The following is a 16,947-nucleotide window of genomic DNA, read 5'->3' as shown; positions in this document are numbered from 1 at the left end:
GTGATAAAGTACAACATTCATGCAGGGAAACCAAGTAAGCATCACTTAGAGCTTCAACCTGGCTCTCACAGTGTCCTTTGGTAAGCTCTGTCCCATTATCTGTGCCCATAAGAGACTTAAATACCTCTTTACCTAGATTATCCCCTGCCCCTTTAGCATTTTTAGTTTTGTGCTTATTACTTTCTATAACAAAATTATTTCCTGTTACAGAACTCATGTACAGATTATTTGCTGGAAAGTCATTATTGTTACAATTGACCACACCCCTTTCATTTTTGCATACTGGAGTTGATTTTCTAGGTTGCGAAGTTGAATGAGGATTTACATTTTGCAACCATCTCTGGATATAATTTTGAATTGAATGATGGGCAATATCCTCAGGAAAATCGGCTTTTCTCAAAGAAGCTAAGGAACGTGCCCTGGTGGTAGCAGGTTGTTTACTTGTAATAGCAGGTTGTTTACTTGTAATAGCACCTGGTTTCAACTTATCCCCTTTTTGTTTTTTCTGACTTTTTAAAGTTATGTGTGAATTATTAACTTTTGAAACTAAATTCTTCTGGGCTATCCCTCTCAAGCACCCAGATGGCATTTCTGCCTGAGAGTGTGGTACACAAAAAGTTTTGGGTGTTTGCTCAAGGAAGTTAAACACATGAAAGAAACTTTGGTTTTCAAAAGTCTTTTTGCAATACTTAAATTCATTGTGGGGAAACACTTTATCTCCTCGACCAATTTCCCTTTTTGTAGGTCCTCCTAAGCTCACTCTCCTTAGTGCTTTGGATTTTACTTTAGCTAAAAGTCCTTGAATCTTAGGATTTTGAGTGGTATTTAATTTATTTCTATGGAAATTCTTGGAAATCATGGGATTTGAATTACTTTTGGAACAGAAATCATTTGATTCAATTACCATATTACTTGCCTGGAGACCATCCTCATGAATTACCCCTTCTTTAGGGGGAATGTGTGAATCTTGCAATACAGTTTCCCATGCAAATGCACCTTCTGCACTCTTTCTGTCACTCCGACTGAGGATTCCTTTGGTTGCAATCTCCCCTTTCTGATGCCCTGAATTTATCACTTGCTGCTGAGATTTCTTCTTCTTTTTGCCGGCAACAGGTGATGAAACTGACTTTCCATCATCTGGAAGTTTTGTTAAACCACACTGAGCAAATTCATTAATTAGTCTGTCCATTTTTGTGGTGACAGTAGAGGATTCTGCTAAAGCTGGGGCTTCACAAATGGTTTTGTCAGTGCCAGAGCTATTCCCTGCAGAGTGAGTTGCATCTGCTGAAACAGGACTGAATATATCACTGGTGTTATCATAAGGTCTGCAGGTCTTGGTACTAGTTTCGATGTCTGATATCACACTATCAACCATGCCTGCCTCCACAATCCGATTCTCTGAAACAGTCTGCGGCAAGCTGTGATTATGGGCCAGCTCTAACATCTTCTGGCTTGTAATTTCTATGACACCTGCACTTACTGCTCTTGACTTAAGAAATCTGCTTTCCTTTTTTCTTTCCAAAGATGACTCCATCTGCTCATTGTTACTGATCTGAACCAGTACTGGTTTGTTAGATACTGATGACATTTTACTGCTAGAATGTGTAAACATGTGATACTCAGATTTGTTTTCCCCATCATCCCTTTCTTTGCTGTAGGAAAACTGACTAATCACTTTCTCTTGAACTTCCGTTTCAGATACTAAGGTCACACTCCCTATCACAGATTTGTTTTGTCTTGCTCTCCTTGGTCCAGGTGTAGGGGGCCTATAAAAGTGACGCTTTTTTTGATCCTGAGTCACCTCAGTGGCATTTGTGTTCAACGCAGCATCCTCCCAACTGGCAGAACTGCAAGTTTTGGCCTCTTGAATTGTCATTTGAGTGTTAATCTCCTCTGCCAAACTGCCCTCCTGCTTACTGCCTTTCTCCATGGGAGAGACATCTGCAGACAATGAACATGCTGCAAGCTTTAAACCAGATGATCGATCCTGTGCTCCTGCTGGAAAACTGCTTATCTCACTCTTTCCATCATTATTCGAAAGACCAGCTCTACTGACAATGGTTGTCCATTTTATGGTTTCCTCCTCTTTTATCTTGAATCGAACTTTCATCTCAACTGTCATAGTACCATCTTGATTAAAAACAACTGATTTCTCAACATCATCTTCAGAAGGAGCTATCGATACATTATGAGAATCATTTTTTTCTAAGGCCAGGTAATTTTCAGGAGCAAGAGAATAGTCTGAGCAGCAATCACCATTATGCATTTTGTCAGAAGAAACAGAATAAATCTGGGACCTTGGACTTGAAGGCATCTGTGTACTCACTTTCAAGATTTTAAGAGTAAAAGATGCCCCACATCAAAATATAATATGGAAGGTAGATAAGTTGTAAATATCCAGTGAAAGAGGCAGAAAAGAAAGAAGAAAAATAAGAAAAAATTAGAATGAAAAATACAGTATTTTCTGAATTCCCTGGTAAAATTTTATTGATATGTTTCTTACCTCTATGTATTCATTGGTTATTTGAGAAAACTTACTGTAATATCTGGTAAATTTCCACAAACCACTCTTAAAATGAGACCTTAGAGGTCTGCTTCAAAAAGGAGAGTCACAAAAATGTAATTTTAATAAGTTTAATAAGGAATGCATGAAGTAGAATTTCCTAAGAATTTCATCAAAATTAAGGTTTTTTATGGGGTTTTATTTTGTTTTGTTTGTTCTGTTTTATTTACCAATCCTGATATTGCAGTCTAAACAAGTGCTGCTTACCTATTCAAACAAAATAAGTAAGAATGAATGGAAGTATTCATTTTCCTCTTCTTGCCTATTCAAGAAAGACATCTACAGCTTAATGAAAGCTGAAACTTTCAGAATCTGTTACAAAGGCTGGACCAAGTAATTAAGAGTAGTCAAGTAATAATTATTAATTTAGCATTCACTTTGTTTAATCAGTGCACTTGATTTAATGCAGGACACAAAAAAGAACAGAATTAGACCCAAGCCCAAACATCTACTTATCTTTTTATTATGTGTCACTAGAGATGACCTGGAAGGCATGCTTCTTAAATTTTATCAAATTCCTATTAGTAGTTTGTACAAATTTGCACATGCTTGCCATTAAATAAACAATTTTAATGTTTCAAAGTATAAGCCTAGGCTTATTTTTTTCTTATTTTGGATATACTTTCATGAAAATTGCAAATGAAAATGTCTCATCCTTTATTTTTTGAAGTAAAACTCAACAAAGCCCTCAGTTTCCCTGAAGCCATCAAAAATCCTACTCAGCAACCTACATCAGACAAAAAGTAATAAAATCATTTTAGTAAAAGGACGAGGGCAGAATAGCTCTAACATATACATGACATATATTTGGTAGCCTAAAGCCAAAAAAGTAAGAGTATTAATAATGATCTACTGAATATATCCATGAAATAATTAAGTTGAAATAATATGAAATAATAATTGAGTTGTTTCACCCACTTTTGCAGTAATAGAGGAATTGAAACAATTAAGAATATTAAACCATGTCTAAATAGAATGAAAGTTAAAATTAAATATAAATGGCAGTCACTACTTTAGCAGAGAGCTAGTTTCACTGGAAATACTGAGCATGATGAATAATTACATTAGCCAGGCATGCAAAGAAAATTTACAGCCTCTCAAGAGGCCATCTTCCTCCCCTATCAAAGGATGAGGCCACAATTGGCAGCAGTTCCAAAGGAGTTATCAACCTAGATCAATGTTAACCAGTATGAATTGGCTACATGAACCTAATTTTTTAATACATAAAAAATGGATCTAAGAATCTATGATTTTAACTGGAATAACTGCAGAAAGTAGGTCACATCTGGAGTTAGAAGATTTGAAATAGTGCAGTCACTCAGTTCATATCCCGAGCTCAGCTGTGAACACTGCATACTACGACTTGGAGACAACTTTGCATTTACCAGCAATGTCACTTACACGGATTTCACAGAATTCCATTCTGAAGCAAAAAATACTGGCATGTTGATTTTTTTCAACTATGCATTACATGCAAAAAAGTATACCCCATCAGTTTAAAGTTTTATCACTGATTGATTTGAAAGTCTAAAACAGTCATTAGATAATCTCTCTGACTCTTTCCAACTATAATTTGACCCAATTTCACTTTAGAATGTTTTTAATCTCAATTTTTTCTCTTTTGTGAAGGAAATTGGACATTTCAGCATGGATTTTTTTGTTGTTGTTTTTGAAGTAAAAAATCTCAGCGCTAAAAGTAAAGGCTATATATTTAAGTGACTTACTCTTTCTGCTTTGTGACCTAGCGTTTCTAGCATTTCCTCTGCGATGAGAGATCCCTGGCAATCTAGCCGGAAGCAAGAACTTTTGGATGTCATAATTTCCTGGTTTAAATGGCTCCCTTCCTGCTGCCACCACAGCTCCAGAGCTCAGGATCACTGCCTGGAGGCTGGGAACCTGCAAGAAAAAAACCCACAGTTCAGGTCTTCACCTGAGCCACAGGAAGATTTGTTCTTTCCACGTGGTAATTTTATCAGTCTGATTGAATCCATTCAACAACCTCAGGGGCTTGCAGAAGCTAATGACCGAACATTTCTAAGGCACCAATGATGTACACAAAATAACTGAAAATACCAAAGTGGGGGAATCCAAGGTCCTTGCTGAGCCGACAGCCCAGCTAACCAAAGAAACCTTTCAAAGTGTGGGTCCTGCCTCTGCCTTCCCCACCAAAGACCCCCGCTGTAGCCAAAGGGATCCCCAAGACTAGGGTGGGAAGGGCCTGGGGGACTCGGCCAGGCAGGAAGGGGAGCTCTTGGGGACACGCTCTCACTGCAAGGGAAGCATTCCCAGACCCCCAACAGGATCCGGTGGAATGCTTCTCCGGGAGAAAACCACGCTAGGCCCCTCCTTCTCAGGGAACACCCTGGAGTCTGGATTCTGAGCCAATGCATTATTCGCATTACTCCCCTCGGTGCTCAGGAAAGGCAGAAAGGGAGAGAGACGAGGGCCTCGTGGCCGACGCCTCTGACAGGTTCAGACAGAGGAGACCCCGCCCATGGGCTCACGGTGGAGGGGCTAGATCCACGCGGTGACAGACCCACCCTCCGACCCCCAACAAGGGCCAGAGCCCCCACCCAGGACCGAGGGACAAGGCCAACGTGCCGACAGACTCCCCACCCCCTCTGAGGCGGGAGCAGCGAGGCCATGGACGTGGTGATCCCCCCTCCCCACGAGGACGGAGGGGCGAGGCCACAGGCGCGACAGGAGCCGCGGGAGCGAGCACCTTCCTCCCGTCCGTCGCGTACAGCTTCGCCACCGGGCACCGCAGGACCTCGGAGAGGTGCCGCAGGAGGGCCTCGAAGCTCTGGGTGACCGCCCGGCTCAGCACGAGCGCGCGGCCCGTCCGGGGCTCGCCGTTCCTGAACACCACGAGCCGGCGCGGGGCGGCGGCGACGGCGGCGGGGCGGCGGGGCGCATGCGCACTGACGGCGCGGGGGCTCTGCCAGGGCCGCGGTCGGCGGCGCGCGCGCTGCAGGTCCACGGGCTGCACCCGCGGGCCGTGGGAACACAGGTACGCCTGGCCGTCCTGCAGCTCCTCCAGGCGCGTGATGCTGTGCACGCCCCGGGGGGTGCTGATGTTCCGCACCCCGAAAGGCAAGGGCACCTTCTTGGACAAGTTATCCAGCAGTGAATCAAACGTCTTAAAGGAACGCGGGTTGACCACGACCCGGACCCCGCTGAACTGGGGGTCTCCGCTCTTGTAGAAGTTGATCCGTTTGGCCACCACGGGATGAGTGACGCTCGCGTGGCGAGGGTAGGGCCCTGGGCCTTCAGGAGAAATGGGATGGATTGTGGAAAAGCTGGTGGAAGGGGTTTCGCTCATTTTGGCTGAGACCTAGAGAAGGAAGAAAGGGGGATATATTATAATGCTAATGAATGCTAATTACAGTTGGAGACACCCAGCGTATTCCTAGAATTTTGTTCATCCATTCATTCATTCATTCCTGTCAATTTTGAAAGATAATTTTTAAGGGGCTTACTATAAGAAGGCATAAATTATACACTTAAATAAGGATATTTATCATTTAAAAATGAAAGCAACCTCAATTCACTAACAAGGGCCTAGGTAAATAAATCATGATATATTCACCCATGTAATGGAAAACTATGCAACCGTTAAAGGCAGCTTAATAGATCTATATTTATTGACATAGAAAGATGGTTATGACTTATTAAGTGAAAAAAGCAGTTTATAAAACATGTTATACCACTGATTTATATGCTTACGTATTTATAATACAAAGGGAGGGGGGGGAGTCTGAAGTATATACATCCGCATGCTAATGGTGGTTATTTCTGGATGGCTGTGGGCAATCGTGTTTTTTTTTTTTTACACATTCCTATATTTTGTGAATTTTTTAACAGGAATTTTTTTCACAATTAAAAAATAACAAGAGTTGCAAATCAGAAACCATCTAATTAGAAAAGTAAGAGAGTTTTATAATAACTTTAGTTTGGGGATCCTGGCAGTTAAGGAAAAGGGCTGGGGGGGGAGAGGAAAAGTTTATAAAATTCAGATTGTGAAGTGGAACCAAATGAGTTCATCTGGAGGAATTTTTTTTTTTTTTTTCTGGCATTAAAGTCTAGGAGGAATGTATCACATCAATCCTGAAATAAGGACCATTTTAAGATAGTGTAAAATGCTTCAACTACAGGCTTGGAGAAGATGCAAATCACTTGATATACCACTTATACTTTGGGAAACATTACACTGAATAAATGGTTTTCGAAAGAATGACAGCATTGCAATGGACTGCTAAAAATAGTGCAGTCTTGGTACTGCTCCCACTAGCGGTTCTAAAATTAAAGCTTCAGGAGAAAATTCAAGAGGAGACCTTTTGCAAGTCACTGAGGTTTTCTTCTTCCACTTCTCAATGAAGACGGAGTCTGTTACTTGATAAGTGAGCAGCTGGCAGAAGGGTTTTTCTGGTTGTGGGTTCCTTTTTTATTTGTAACGTTTTGCGGCTATATTCTTCTGTTTTAAATCAATGTTCTTATTGGCGTCTTTTGACAGAAGTAAGAATATCCAGCAGCTTTGAAGATAAAAATGAACAAACTAAATAAATTTAATTGGCATTGTAGAGATGAAACAAGCATGTAAATCAGCTGTAAATCTGGCCCAGAGAATTTACTTAAATGTTTGCAAGCTGTTGTCTGAGACTCTTCATATATCTCCACTGTGATTTGCAAGACTGTTTTTATCTGTAACTTAGGGATATGTATTTAAAGATCAGCCCAGAAATTAGATGGCTTTCCCCTTCTCGCTCCCCCAGTGGTTTAGAGTAATTATATACTTTAGACAATAAAGAAAGCTGTAGCAGGCAAACGCTTCAGGAGCTGGGTAATCCAACTTTGCAATGGAGTCAGCAAAACTGCAGCCTCTTCTCATCCTCCTTTGATAAACTGTGATCTGACCTGGGGCTCGCGGCTCCATCTCCGCGCACTCCAGCTGCGAGAAGGATGAGTCCCTTCCGTGCTTAATTAAAAGACTTCAGAGCGCTTCTCTTCCAATTACTTTTTAAGTTAGTTTTCTTATCCATTTGAAAATGGTTTACCTCAGTAGCGTTCGAGACACATTTTTCACCTGGTTTTGGAAAACGAGATTTATCTATCTGTAAGCGCGTCGCGAGGCTTTTTAATGTCGTTAGTTCCCCATCATTCACTATTCGGAGAGTTGGCTTGGTAACCGCGTTGCGCGCGCCGAAGTGCTAAGGGGTGTGTGTGTGTATGTGTGTGTTTGGCTGAAAAAAAAAAGAAAGGAAGTTTTGTGCGGCACCGGAAGAAAGAACATGGAAGAGAGGGTCAATAGAAGGTCAGAGCTGGTCTCTGCAGCCGCGTCCTGCTGCCTCCGGGCTGGTCTGAGCCAGGCGCGGGAAGGGCAGAGGCGAAGGGTCCCCGCGCAGCCACCGGGCAGCCACCGGCCGCCCAGCCTGGAGCAGCATTTGCAGAGAAAACAGCCTGCAATGGGGTGGTGGCCAGGCACCTTGACGAGGAAACTGGCAAAAAACAAGGCAAAAACTCCACGTTCCCGTGGGCCTCATTAAGCATGACTCTTTGGGAACTCCCCAAAGCCACAAGGGGAGCCTTTAAGGAGTGGGGCTGAGGTCTGCGCACTCGCAGGTGAGGCCTCAGAGCCAGGGTCAGGTGGGCCCTGCTTGCGTAAAAGGGCGTGATGAAGATTTGGCCTGACCCTCGAATAAAAGGCTCCCTGTTTGTACACTACAAGACATCAGCATTGCGGAAGAGAGTGCAAGTCAAATTCCTCCGGAAGGAAGTGGGGCAGCCTTGGCCCTGGTGCAAAGATCTCCTGCAGAGGCCGTGGGAAAGGCAGAGCAGTTCCAAGCACAACTGAGGAAGAGTCCAGATGCCGAGAGACTATGAAGGAGGAGTGTCTGTCTAGCCCACGCTGAGAGGTGGCAAGTGGGAGTGGTGGAGATGGTGGTTTCAAGATTTTCCAGAGGAATGTCTGCATAAAGTCAGGATGCCAGAGGCAAAAAGCCATTGCAGTTCCCCCAAGCAGAAGGCACAGCAAGGGAGCAGGATCTAAGTCTTGATATTAGTGTGTTCCCTTTTGTAGAACAGAGCTTCCTGCCCTACACAACTTTTAGTTAAGCTATCTTAACTGTGCACCTTTCCTAATCAGTTGTAAAAATTAATTTGGATGGAAATTAGACAATGTTTCTTGATATGCATTTTAAATAATAAGGATTTTCCCATGCCCTCTGAAATTGGAATACAGAAGTAATGTACCTGGGGTCTACCTAGGGAACCAACTAAACAGCCTACGATGGTTTAATTCTTCTCCCAGAAGTTCATGCCGAGGAAGAAGTGGAGGAAGGAAAGAGGGGAGGAGAAGAATCTAGAAACCCTCCACTTCCCTCACAGCTGACTTCTCCAGGGTAGCACCAGAGCTGATGAACAAAATCTCTTTGCTCCCAGCCCAACTTGTATTAACATTTGCTTGTAATGATTTGACAGCTTGCTACCAATATTTTCCCTACTTTCTATGCAGTCTCTCCATTGCCTCAGTTTAGACCACCAAGCTATCATGAATACCTTTTTTTTTTTTTTTAAGTTGTGCAGACTTTTTAACACCCTTTGGTTCTTGCTTAGCTGTGCCATGGTTGGACTCAGTCTGCAATGCATTTAAGTTGGTTCTGCTCAGATCTAAACAGTTGCCTCTACTGAAAGTGCTGGCCCTGTCTCCACCACTCACTAGGCAAAACAGATGACAGATTTACAAGATGCATGCATCATTTCACTAATTATATGTTACATTTAATTCTCTACCATTTCATAGGGATTCAGGCAATCTAGAAAGAATGGCATAGAGTACAAAATAAGAAAACTGAAAAACTCAGAATGTTATTTCTATGGCAATTCAGAGATTTGATGTTGCAAGAAAAATTAGTTCATGTCACAGATTATCATAACTCTGTGGGGTGTGGGTGGGAAGTTCAGGAAGGAAATACACCAATTATTAATGGTGTTAGTCATAGCATTGTTGAATTACAAGAAGCTTCCTTCTACTTTAAGGTATTGTACAGATTTGTGTAATGAGTATTAGTGCTTTTATCAGAAAAATAAGAAGCTTTAATCATACTTGAAAAAACTAGATTTCCTTCATTTCCTGATAATGAAGTTCTCCTCCCCTACTTCAATATCAGCAACCTGCAAAGGTGCTGGTATATTTGGGCAAAAGGCCATAATTATTAGCAATATTTATGATTTTACTAATAGTTAACAGTAGAATACAAATATGTAATCAAGATACAAAATGGGAAATAAACTACAACCAGCTAAACCTAGATTATTGCTAAAAAGAAGGTTTCAAAGATCTCTGTACTTACCAGAACTTGAAGCTTCACTTTTAAAGAAAAGAAAAAGATGTCTTACGTTGTTTGACTAATTCACATAAATGTCACTGGATATGTAACTTGTTCATTTCATGCACAGAAACTAATGTCTTTGGATTTATTCTTAGCACATCCACCCAGGGATTGACTACAGCCAATTAATTTAATCCAAGGTGATGCTGATCACCAGACAGAATTCACCTTATGGGACCATGGGCGGAACTAACCCAGTTTGTGGCATTCTGCAGTTCAGATATCTTCCTAATTAGAGTTTACCTTGCATTATCTTGCTTGCCTAGTGTCACTCTCAAGAAAAATACTTTTCCAATTCTCAAGCATTTCTCTCCCAGACAACCTCAAACCCTCATTTAGATTAAAGGAAAATGTTATTGTGCTGCCAAAATAAGATAGTTTAATATTTTATCGTTCTTTGATAACTAATTCTGAGTCAATATTTGCTCATGGTGGGCATTAAAAAAAGAGAAAGACCTAAACTTTTTTTAAAGCAGTCCTGTTTAATACCACATCAGTGTAATAAAGCTGGCTGTAATGAAGTGGCTGGTCTAATAAAAATGGCTGTGAGTGGAAAAATTTGGACACTCAGCATAACACAAGACAAGTAGGGGAGGCACCACATGATAAAGCGAAATAATTTTATCCTTCTGTATATACAGCACTATTCCACTGCTTTAATCACATCGGGGTTTGAGTATATTTCAGGATTCTGTCACATATGAACTCCCCAGATGGCACCTGTTCCCGCTAATGACTGCCCATGGTCTAATCTGATTTGAAGATGCTTTACGTAATTAGGCTTTCTTACAAGCTTCCCTCACAGCCCTGACCAACAAAAACAAGGTAAAGTGTCCTCTGGGAAAGAAAGATCAAGTAGCGATTCAAGTTAGTGGGTTCCAGGATGCTGTCTCCCAGCAGATCCCAAACGTAAAATGATCATGAAATTGCACACCTTGCCTCATAAATACTGACCTTGTATTAAGCCACCTAATAAACAGTTAAAAAGAGACAGGAAAGAAGGAAGTAGGGAGGGAGGGAAAGAGGGAAGAAGGGAGGGGGAGCTCAGTGCTATGGAGAAAAATGAAGTAAAGTCGGGGGTTAGGAGTAGTAGTGATGGAGGTCTGGGTAGACCTCATTAAGGTGACATGAGAAAAGATCCACAAAGCAAGTTGAAAAGACATATGAGAGCAGAGTGTTTCCCGCAGAGAAAGTAAGGGCAAAGGTCCTGATCAAGAGCATGTGTGAGGTATTTGCAGTACTTGGGCATCATAAGAAGGCCAGGATGGCTACAGTGTCTAGAGCAAGGGGGAGAGTAGCAGGAGCAGCAGCAGGGCGCCAAATTGTGTAGGGCCATGTAGAGCTTGGTAAGGAGTTCGGCTTTAACATTAAGTGAGATGAGAAACCCAAAGGAGAGTTTTGAGAAGAGGAGAAACATTTCAAAGGATCACTTTGGCAGTTATAGCTATTGTGTTAAAAATTAAAGTTAAAAATGCAAGCACTAATGCAGGAAAGCTTATTAAGAGAGTATTGTAATAATCCAAGCAAGAGTTGGTGGCTGCAGGGGAGGTGGTGGGAATTCTGGACATTTTGACTGTGGCGCTGAGGGCAGTTGCCGATGGATTGGATGTGGATTGAATATAGACTGGCTCTCAGGTTTGATGGTAAAAGAATTATTGAGTATAGCAAAGATTTTTGACCAGAGCAACAGGAAGAACTGAGCTGCTAATTATTCAGATGGAGAAGACCTGATCAGAACCCAGAGCAGTTCAAAGTATAACAGACACAGAGATTGGGGGGAACCAGCCAAGGAGTCATGAGGAAACCAAACATCAGTAGAGTGGTATCCGAAAGCTAAGTGTCTAAGTTTGCTGGGCCGCCATGAAAATTCCCACACACTGGTTGGCTTAAACAATAGGAATTTATTGTCTCACGGTTTGGGGGGCTGGAAGTCCAAAATCAAGGCATTGGCAAGACCATGCTTTCTCCCCTAAATCGCAGCATTCTGGCACTGGCTTGCTGTGATCCTTGGGTTTCCTTGGCTTGCATCTCTGCCTCGTGTCACATGGCCACCTCTCTCTCTCCTTTTGTCCTCTCTTTTGGTTTCCACTGACTTCTGCCTTCTCCTTGTGGCCTTCTCTGAGTGCATCTGAATTTCTTCTGGTTATAAAGGACCCCAGTAATATGAATTAAGGCCCTCCCTGATTCAGTTGGGACACACCTTAGCATCTTCCAAAGGTACTGTTTACAGTGGGTTCATATCTGCAGGAATGTGGATTAAGATTAAGAACATATATTTGTTGGGGTACATTATTCAATCTACCACACCAAGTAAAGTGTTTCCAAAATGAAGTAGTGATGAGTCGGGTCAACTGGTAATTGTTTGTCAAGCAAGCAGAGTACTGAGAACTAAGCATAGGATTTAACAAAATGGACTTTATGGGAAACCTTGATAAAAGCTGCTTTGGTGGAACAGTGGGGGTAAAAACCTCACTGGGATAGGAATAAGAGGGTTTAGGGCCACCGTATTTATATAACTTTTTTGCTGTAAAGGGAAGAAAGAAATGAGATGGTAGTTTTGAGTATTTGGGTTTTTTTTTTTTTTTTTAATCTTTACTATTGGATATATTACAGTGTATTTGTATGCTGATAGGAATGGTCAGTCAAAATGGAAAATCTGATGATGGAAGTAATAGAGGGGAGAATTTCTGGAGCAGTGTCCTTGAGTGGATAAGAGAGGGATGGAATCTAATGCTCAAATGGAGTTATAGGTCCAAGAAGCTATTACAGAGAAGTTCATCCCCAGTAACAGGAAGAGACATGGAGAGGCAGATGGACCTGGTATTCCCTTCGGAGTGCTTTTCTGTTCTCAGTCAACTAGGAAGTGATGTCATCCATTGTGTGCAAGAGTGAGAGGAGGAGAAACTGGTATGAATCAGAGCAGAGAGGCAAAATTTTGCAAAGACTGAGTGTGGGGCCTAGATTTCTACCCTCACCTACTATGCGGTGCCCCTCCATTCCCCGCACTTGGGTGATATCAGTGAAGAACAAGTGGGGATCCAGGACCTTCATCCCCACCCAGCAGTAATGAGACCCTCCCCACAAGGTGTCAGTGGAGGCTACATGGGATCCTGGACTTCTGCTCCCACACAGCAGTAGTGTGGTCATCCCCCACAGAGTCAGTGGAGACCATGGGGAGTGTTAAATCTCACCTCTGCCTGGCTGTAACAAGGTACCCTGGACCACTGGGGTGTCAAAGGGGGTTGTAACAAGGCCTGTAAAGTGTCAGAGGAAACCTGCTAATGCACAAGATTTAAATAAGGTCCATAGTCTCATAACATAATATCCTAAATGTTTAGGATACAATAAAAAATCACTCATCATACTAAGAACCAGGAAAATCTAAACTCAAATGATAAAAAACAATCAACAAATGCCGTCAGGATGACACAGAGGTTGGAATTATCTGACAAGGATTTTAAAGCAGCTGTCATAAAAATAGTTCAATAAGCAAATATGAATACGCTTGAAACAAATAAAAAAAATAGAAAGTTTCAGCAAAGAAATAGAAGATATAAAGAACCAAATGGAAAGCTTAGAGCTGAAAAATAAAAAAAACAAAATTTAAAAACTCAACAGATGAGATCAACAGCACGATGGAGAAAACAAAGGAAAGAATCAGTGAAACTGAAGATAGAACAATAAAAATGATTCAATCTGAACAGCATAGAGAAAAGAAATGGAAAAAAAAATGAATTAACATAACCTCAGGGACTTGTGGGACTATGACAAAAGATCTAACATTTGGGTCATCAGAGTCACAGAAGGAGAAGAGAAAGCAGATAGGGCCGAAAAAATATTCCAAGAAATAATGGCTAAAATTGTCCTAAATTTGGTAAAAGACCTAAACCTACAGGTTTAAGAACATGATCAAACCTCAAAGAGTATAAACCCAAAGAAATCCATGCCAAGTCACATCATAATGAAACTTCAGAAAACTAAAGACAAAGAAAATTCTTTAAAGTAGCCAAAAAGAAATGACAAATTACCTACAGGAGAAAAACAATTCAAGTGACAGCAGATTTCTCATCAGAAACCATGAAGGCCAGAATGAAGTGGCAACATTTTTCAAGTTCTGAAAGAAAAGAATTGTCAACTCAAATTCTATAGCAAAAATATCCTTCAATAATGAAAAGGAATCAAGACATTCTCAGATGAAGGAAAACTGAGATAATTTGTTCCCAGCAGACATATCCTAAAAGAATGGCTAAAGGAAATTTTCTAACAGGAAGGAAATGATAACAGAAAAAAATCTTGGAATATCAGGAAAAGAGAAAGAACAATGCAAAAATAAAATCTGTAGATAAATAAAATAGACTTACATTCTCCTCCTGAGTTTTCTAAATTATGTTTGACAATTGAATCAAAAAAGTATAATATGATCTCATGTGGCTTTCAACACATGTAGAAGACACATTAAGAATGTTATAAAGGGGGGAGGGTAAAGGGCCTTAAGGGAGGTAAGCTTTTTACACTTAATTCAAACTGTAGACAGCACTAGACTGAATGCTATGTAACTAATACATACATACTAAAAATATAACAGAGATACACTCAAAGACAATATAGTAAATCAACTTGGAACTCTAAAAATGTTCAAGTGGCCCACAGCAATGCACAGAAAAGAAAACAGATGGAGAACAAGAGTAGTGTGGCAGATTTAGGCTTAACATATCAGTAATTCTTGAAATTATAAAATTATAGAGATGAAGAACAGACTGGTGGTTTCCAGGGGTTAGAGATAGTGGAGGAAAGGGGAGTAGGTGGGAACATACAGGATAGCATGAGGGAGATCTGTGACGTTATTGCAGTTCTGTATCTTTACACTTGTTTCTTTATCACATATGTGATAAAATGACACAGAACTATACACATACATTTTCATCAACCCAAAAAGAAACCTCATGCCCATTTTCAGCCACTCCCCATTCCCAGACCCAGCCTAAAGCAACCACTAATCTACTTTTTCTTTACAGGTTTGCCTCTTTGGGACATTGCATATGAACTGAATCACACAACATGGAGACTTTGTCTCTGGCTTCTTTTACTTAGCATAATGGTTTGAGGTTCAGCCATGTTTTAGCATGTTTCAGTACACATTTGTTTTTATTACTGAATAGTATTCCATTGTATGGCTACACTGAATTTTTTAATCCATTCATCAATTGATAGATATCTGTGTTGTTTCTGTCTTTTGGTTTTTATGAATAATACTTCTATGCACATTAATGTACAAGACTTTGTGTTGGCATATATTTTTATTTCTCTGTGTAGATGACTAGGAGTGGAATTGCTGGGTTATATGGTAAATTTATATTTAACTTTTTAAAGAATTGCCAGACTATTTTCCAAAGTGGTTGCACCATTTTATATTCGCACCAGCAATATTTGAGAGTTTCCGTTTCTCCACATCCTTGTTCACACTTGTTATTTTCTGGGTTTTTGGTTTTGTTTATTTTTATATAGACTTTCTTGTGAGTATGTAGTTGTAGCTCATTGTGGATTTCTATTTCCCTAGTGACTAATGAAGTTAAGCATCTTTTAATGTGCTTACTCATGCAACTTCTTTGGTGAGATGTCTATTCAAATTTTTCCCATTATGTAAATTAAGTTATTTATCTTATTATTATTGACTTTATGAATTCTCTATATATCCTAGGTACAAGTCCCTTATTGGTTATATAACTATATATTATGTTGGTTATATAATATATAAATATATTTACAATGTATAAATATATTGTAAATTTTTCTCTCAATCTGTGGCTCATCTTTTCACTTTCTTAACAGTATCTATTGAAGTGCAAAAGTTTGTAATTTTGATGATGTCCAATTTATCTTTTTTTTGCTTTTAATGCTTGTGCTGTTGTTTTCATATCTAAGAAATCTTTGCCTAACCCAAGGTCACAAAGAGATCCCCCTATATTTTCTTCTAGGGGTTTGATCCATTTTGAGTTCAGTTTGTGTGTATAGTGTGAGGTAAGAACCTGAATTCTTTTGAATTGTCTTAGCACTTTTGTTAAAAATCATTTGGCCATAAAGTAAGGATTTATTTATGGACTGCAAATTCTGCCTCTTGATCTAGGTCTGTCCCCATAAAAGTACCACACTCTTGCTTACTATAATTTTGTAATAAGTTTTGAAATCAGGAAGTGAGTCCCCCAACTTCATTCTTCTTTTTCATGATAGTGTTGACTATTCTTGATCCTTCGCATTTCCATATGATTTTTAGGATCAGCTTAAAAATTTTGACAAAGAATGCCAACTGGGATTTTGATAGAGATTGCACTGAACCTATAGATTATTTTTGAGAGTATTTCCATCCTTACAATATTGAGTCTTCTTATCTATGATCTGACTGTATCTCCTGGAAGAGAAATTTGACAGACAATATCAACAGGCTCAAAAATATATTTTCTTTTGACCCAGGAATACACTTCTGGACTCTTACCCTAAAATAAAATTCATGTGCTTAAATATGGATGAAAAGAAGGAAATAAGGATGAGTGGGAAAACTTAGGTAATGTTCACATTTAGCCAAGAGGAAGAGGAAGAGATAAGATAAGGAAAGTCAGAGGGACAGAAAGGAAACTAGAGTAATAAAGTATCGTGACAGTCATATGGGGAATATTTTAGAAAGAGGGAACCATTAAATCTGAATACTATAGGAGAAACCAGGGACCATAAGGACTTGGAAAGGACCTGGGACCTTGCAAATGTTCCCAATGACCTTTCAAAGGGCAGAGTAGGGGACAGTAGCTAGCTAAGGGCTCCTGGCCTTTGTGAATGATGAGGAGATGGGCTCCATTAGGTCTACTCTTTCAGTATCCATGGCTACAAAGGAAAGGAAATGAGTAAACCAGTCTCCTGAGAGGGCACTAGGGTCAAATCATAGAGATCTGGGAGTGTTAATAGGCAGGAGAGAAACTTGTTTAAAGAAATTGCAGATGCAAGAGA

General features: G+C 40.4%; 1 protein-coding gene across 1 annotated transcript in view; it reads right to left on the bottom strand.

Moving 5' to 3' along the window:
- Nucleotides 1-16,947, bottom strand: part of RP1 (RP1 axonemal microtubule associated) — a 351,706-nt gene that overhangs the window by 298,121 nt on the left and 36,638 nt on the right. Inside the window, exons 2-4 of the mRNA XM_037803054.1 lie at nucleotides 6,898-7,095; nucleotides 5,286-5,897; nucleotides 4,288-4,459 (exon numbers count right to left, since the gene is read on the bottom strand). Coding sequence (XP_037658982.1) covers nucleotides 4,288-4,459; nucleotides 5,286-5,885 — 772 coding nt within the window. The 5' untranslated portion in view covers nucleotides 5,886-5,897; nucleotides 6,898-7,095. The remainder of the gene's footprint in view (nucleotides 1-4,287; nucleotides 4,460-5,285; nucleotides 5,898-6,897; nucleotides 7,096-16,947) is intronic.

Source organism: Choloepus didactylus, chromosome 14 (genome assembly GCF_015220235.1).
Source record: "Choloepus didactylus isolate mChoDid1 chromosome 14, mChoDid1.pri, whole genome shotgun sequence".
Lineage (NCBI taxonomy): Eukaryota > Metazoa > Chordata > Mammalia > Pilosa > Megalonychidae > Choloepus > Choloepus didactylus.
This window is presented reverse-complemented; position numbering and strand designations above follow the sequence as displayed.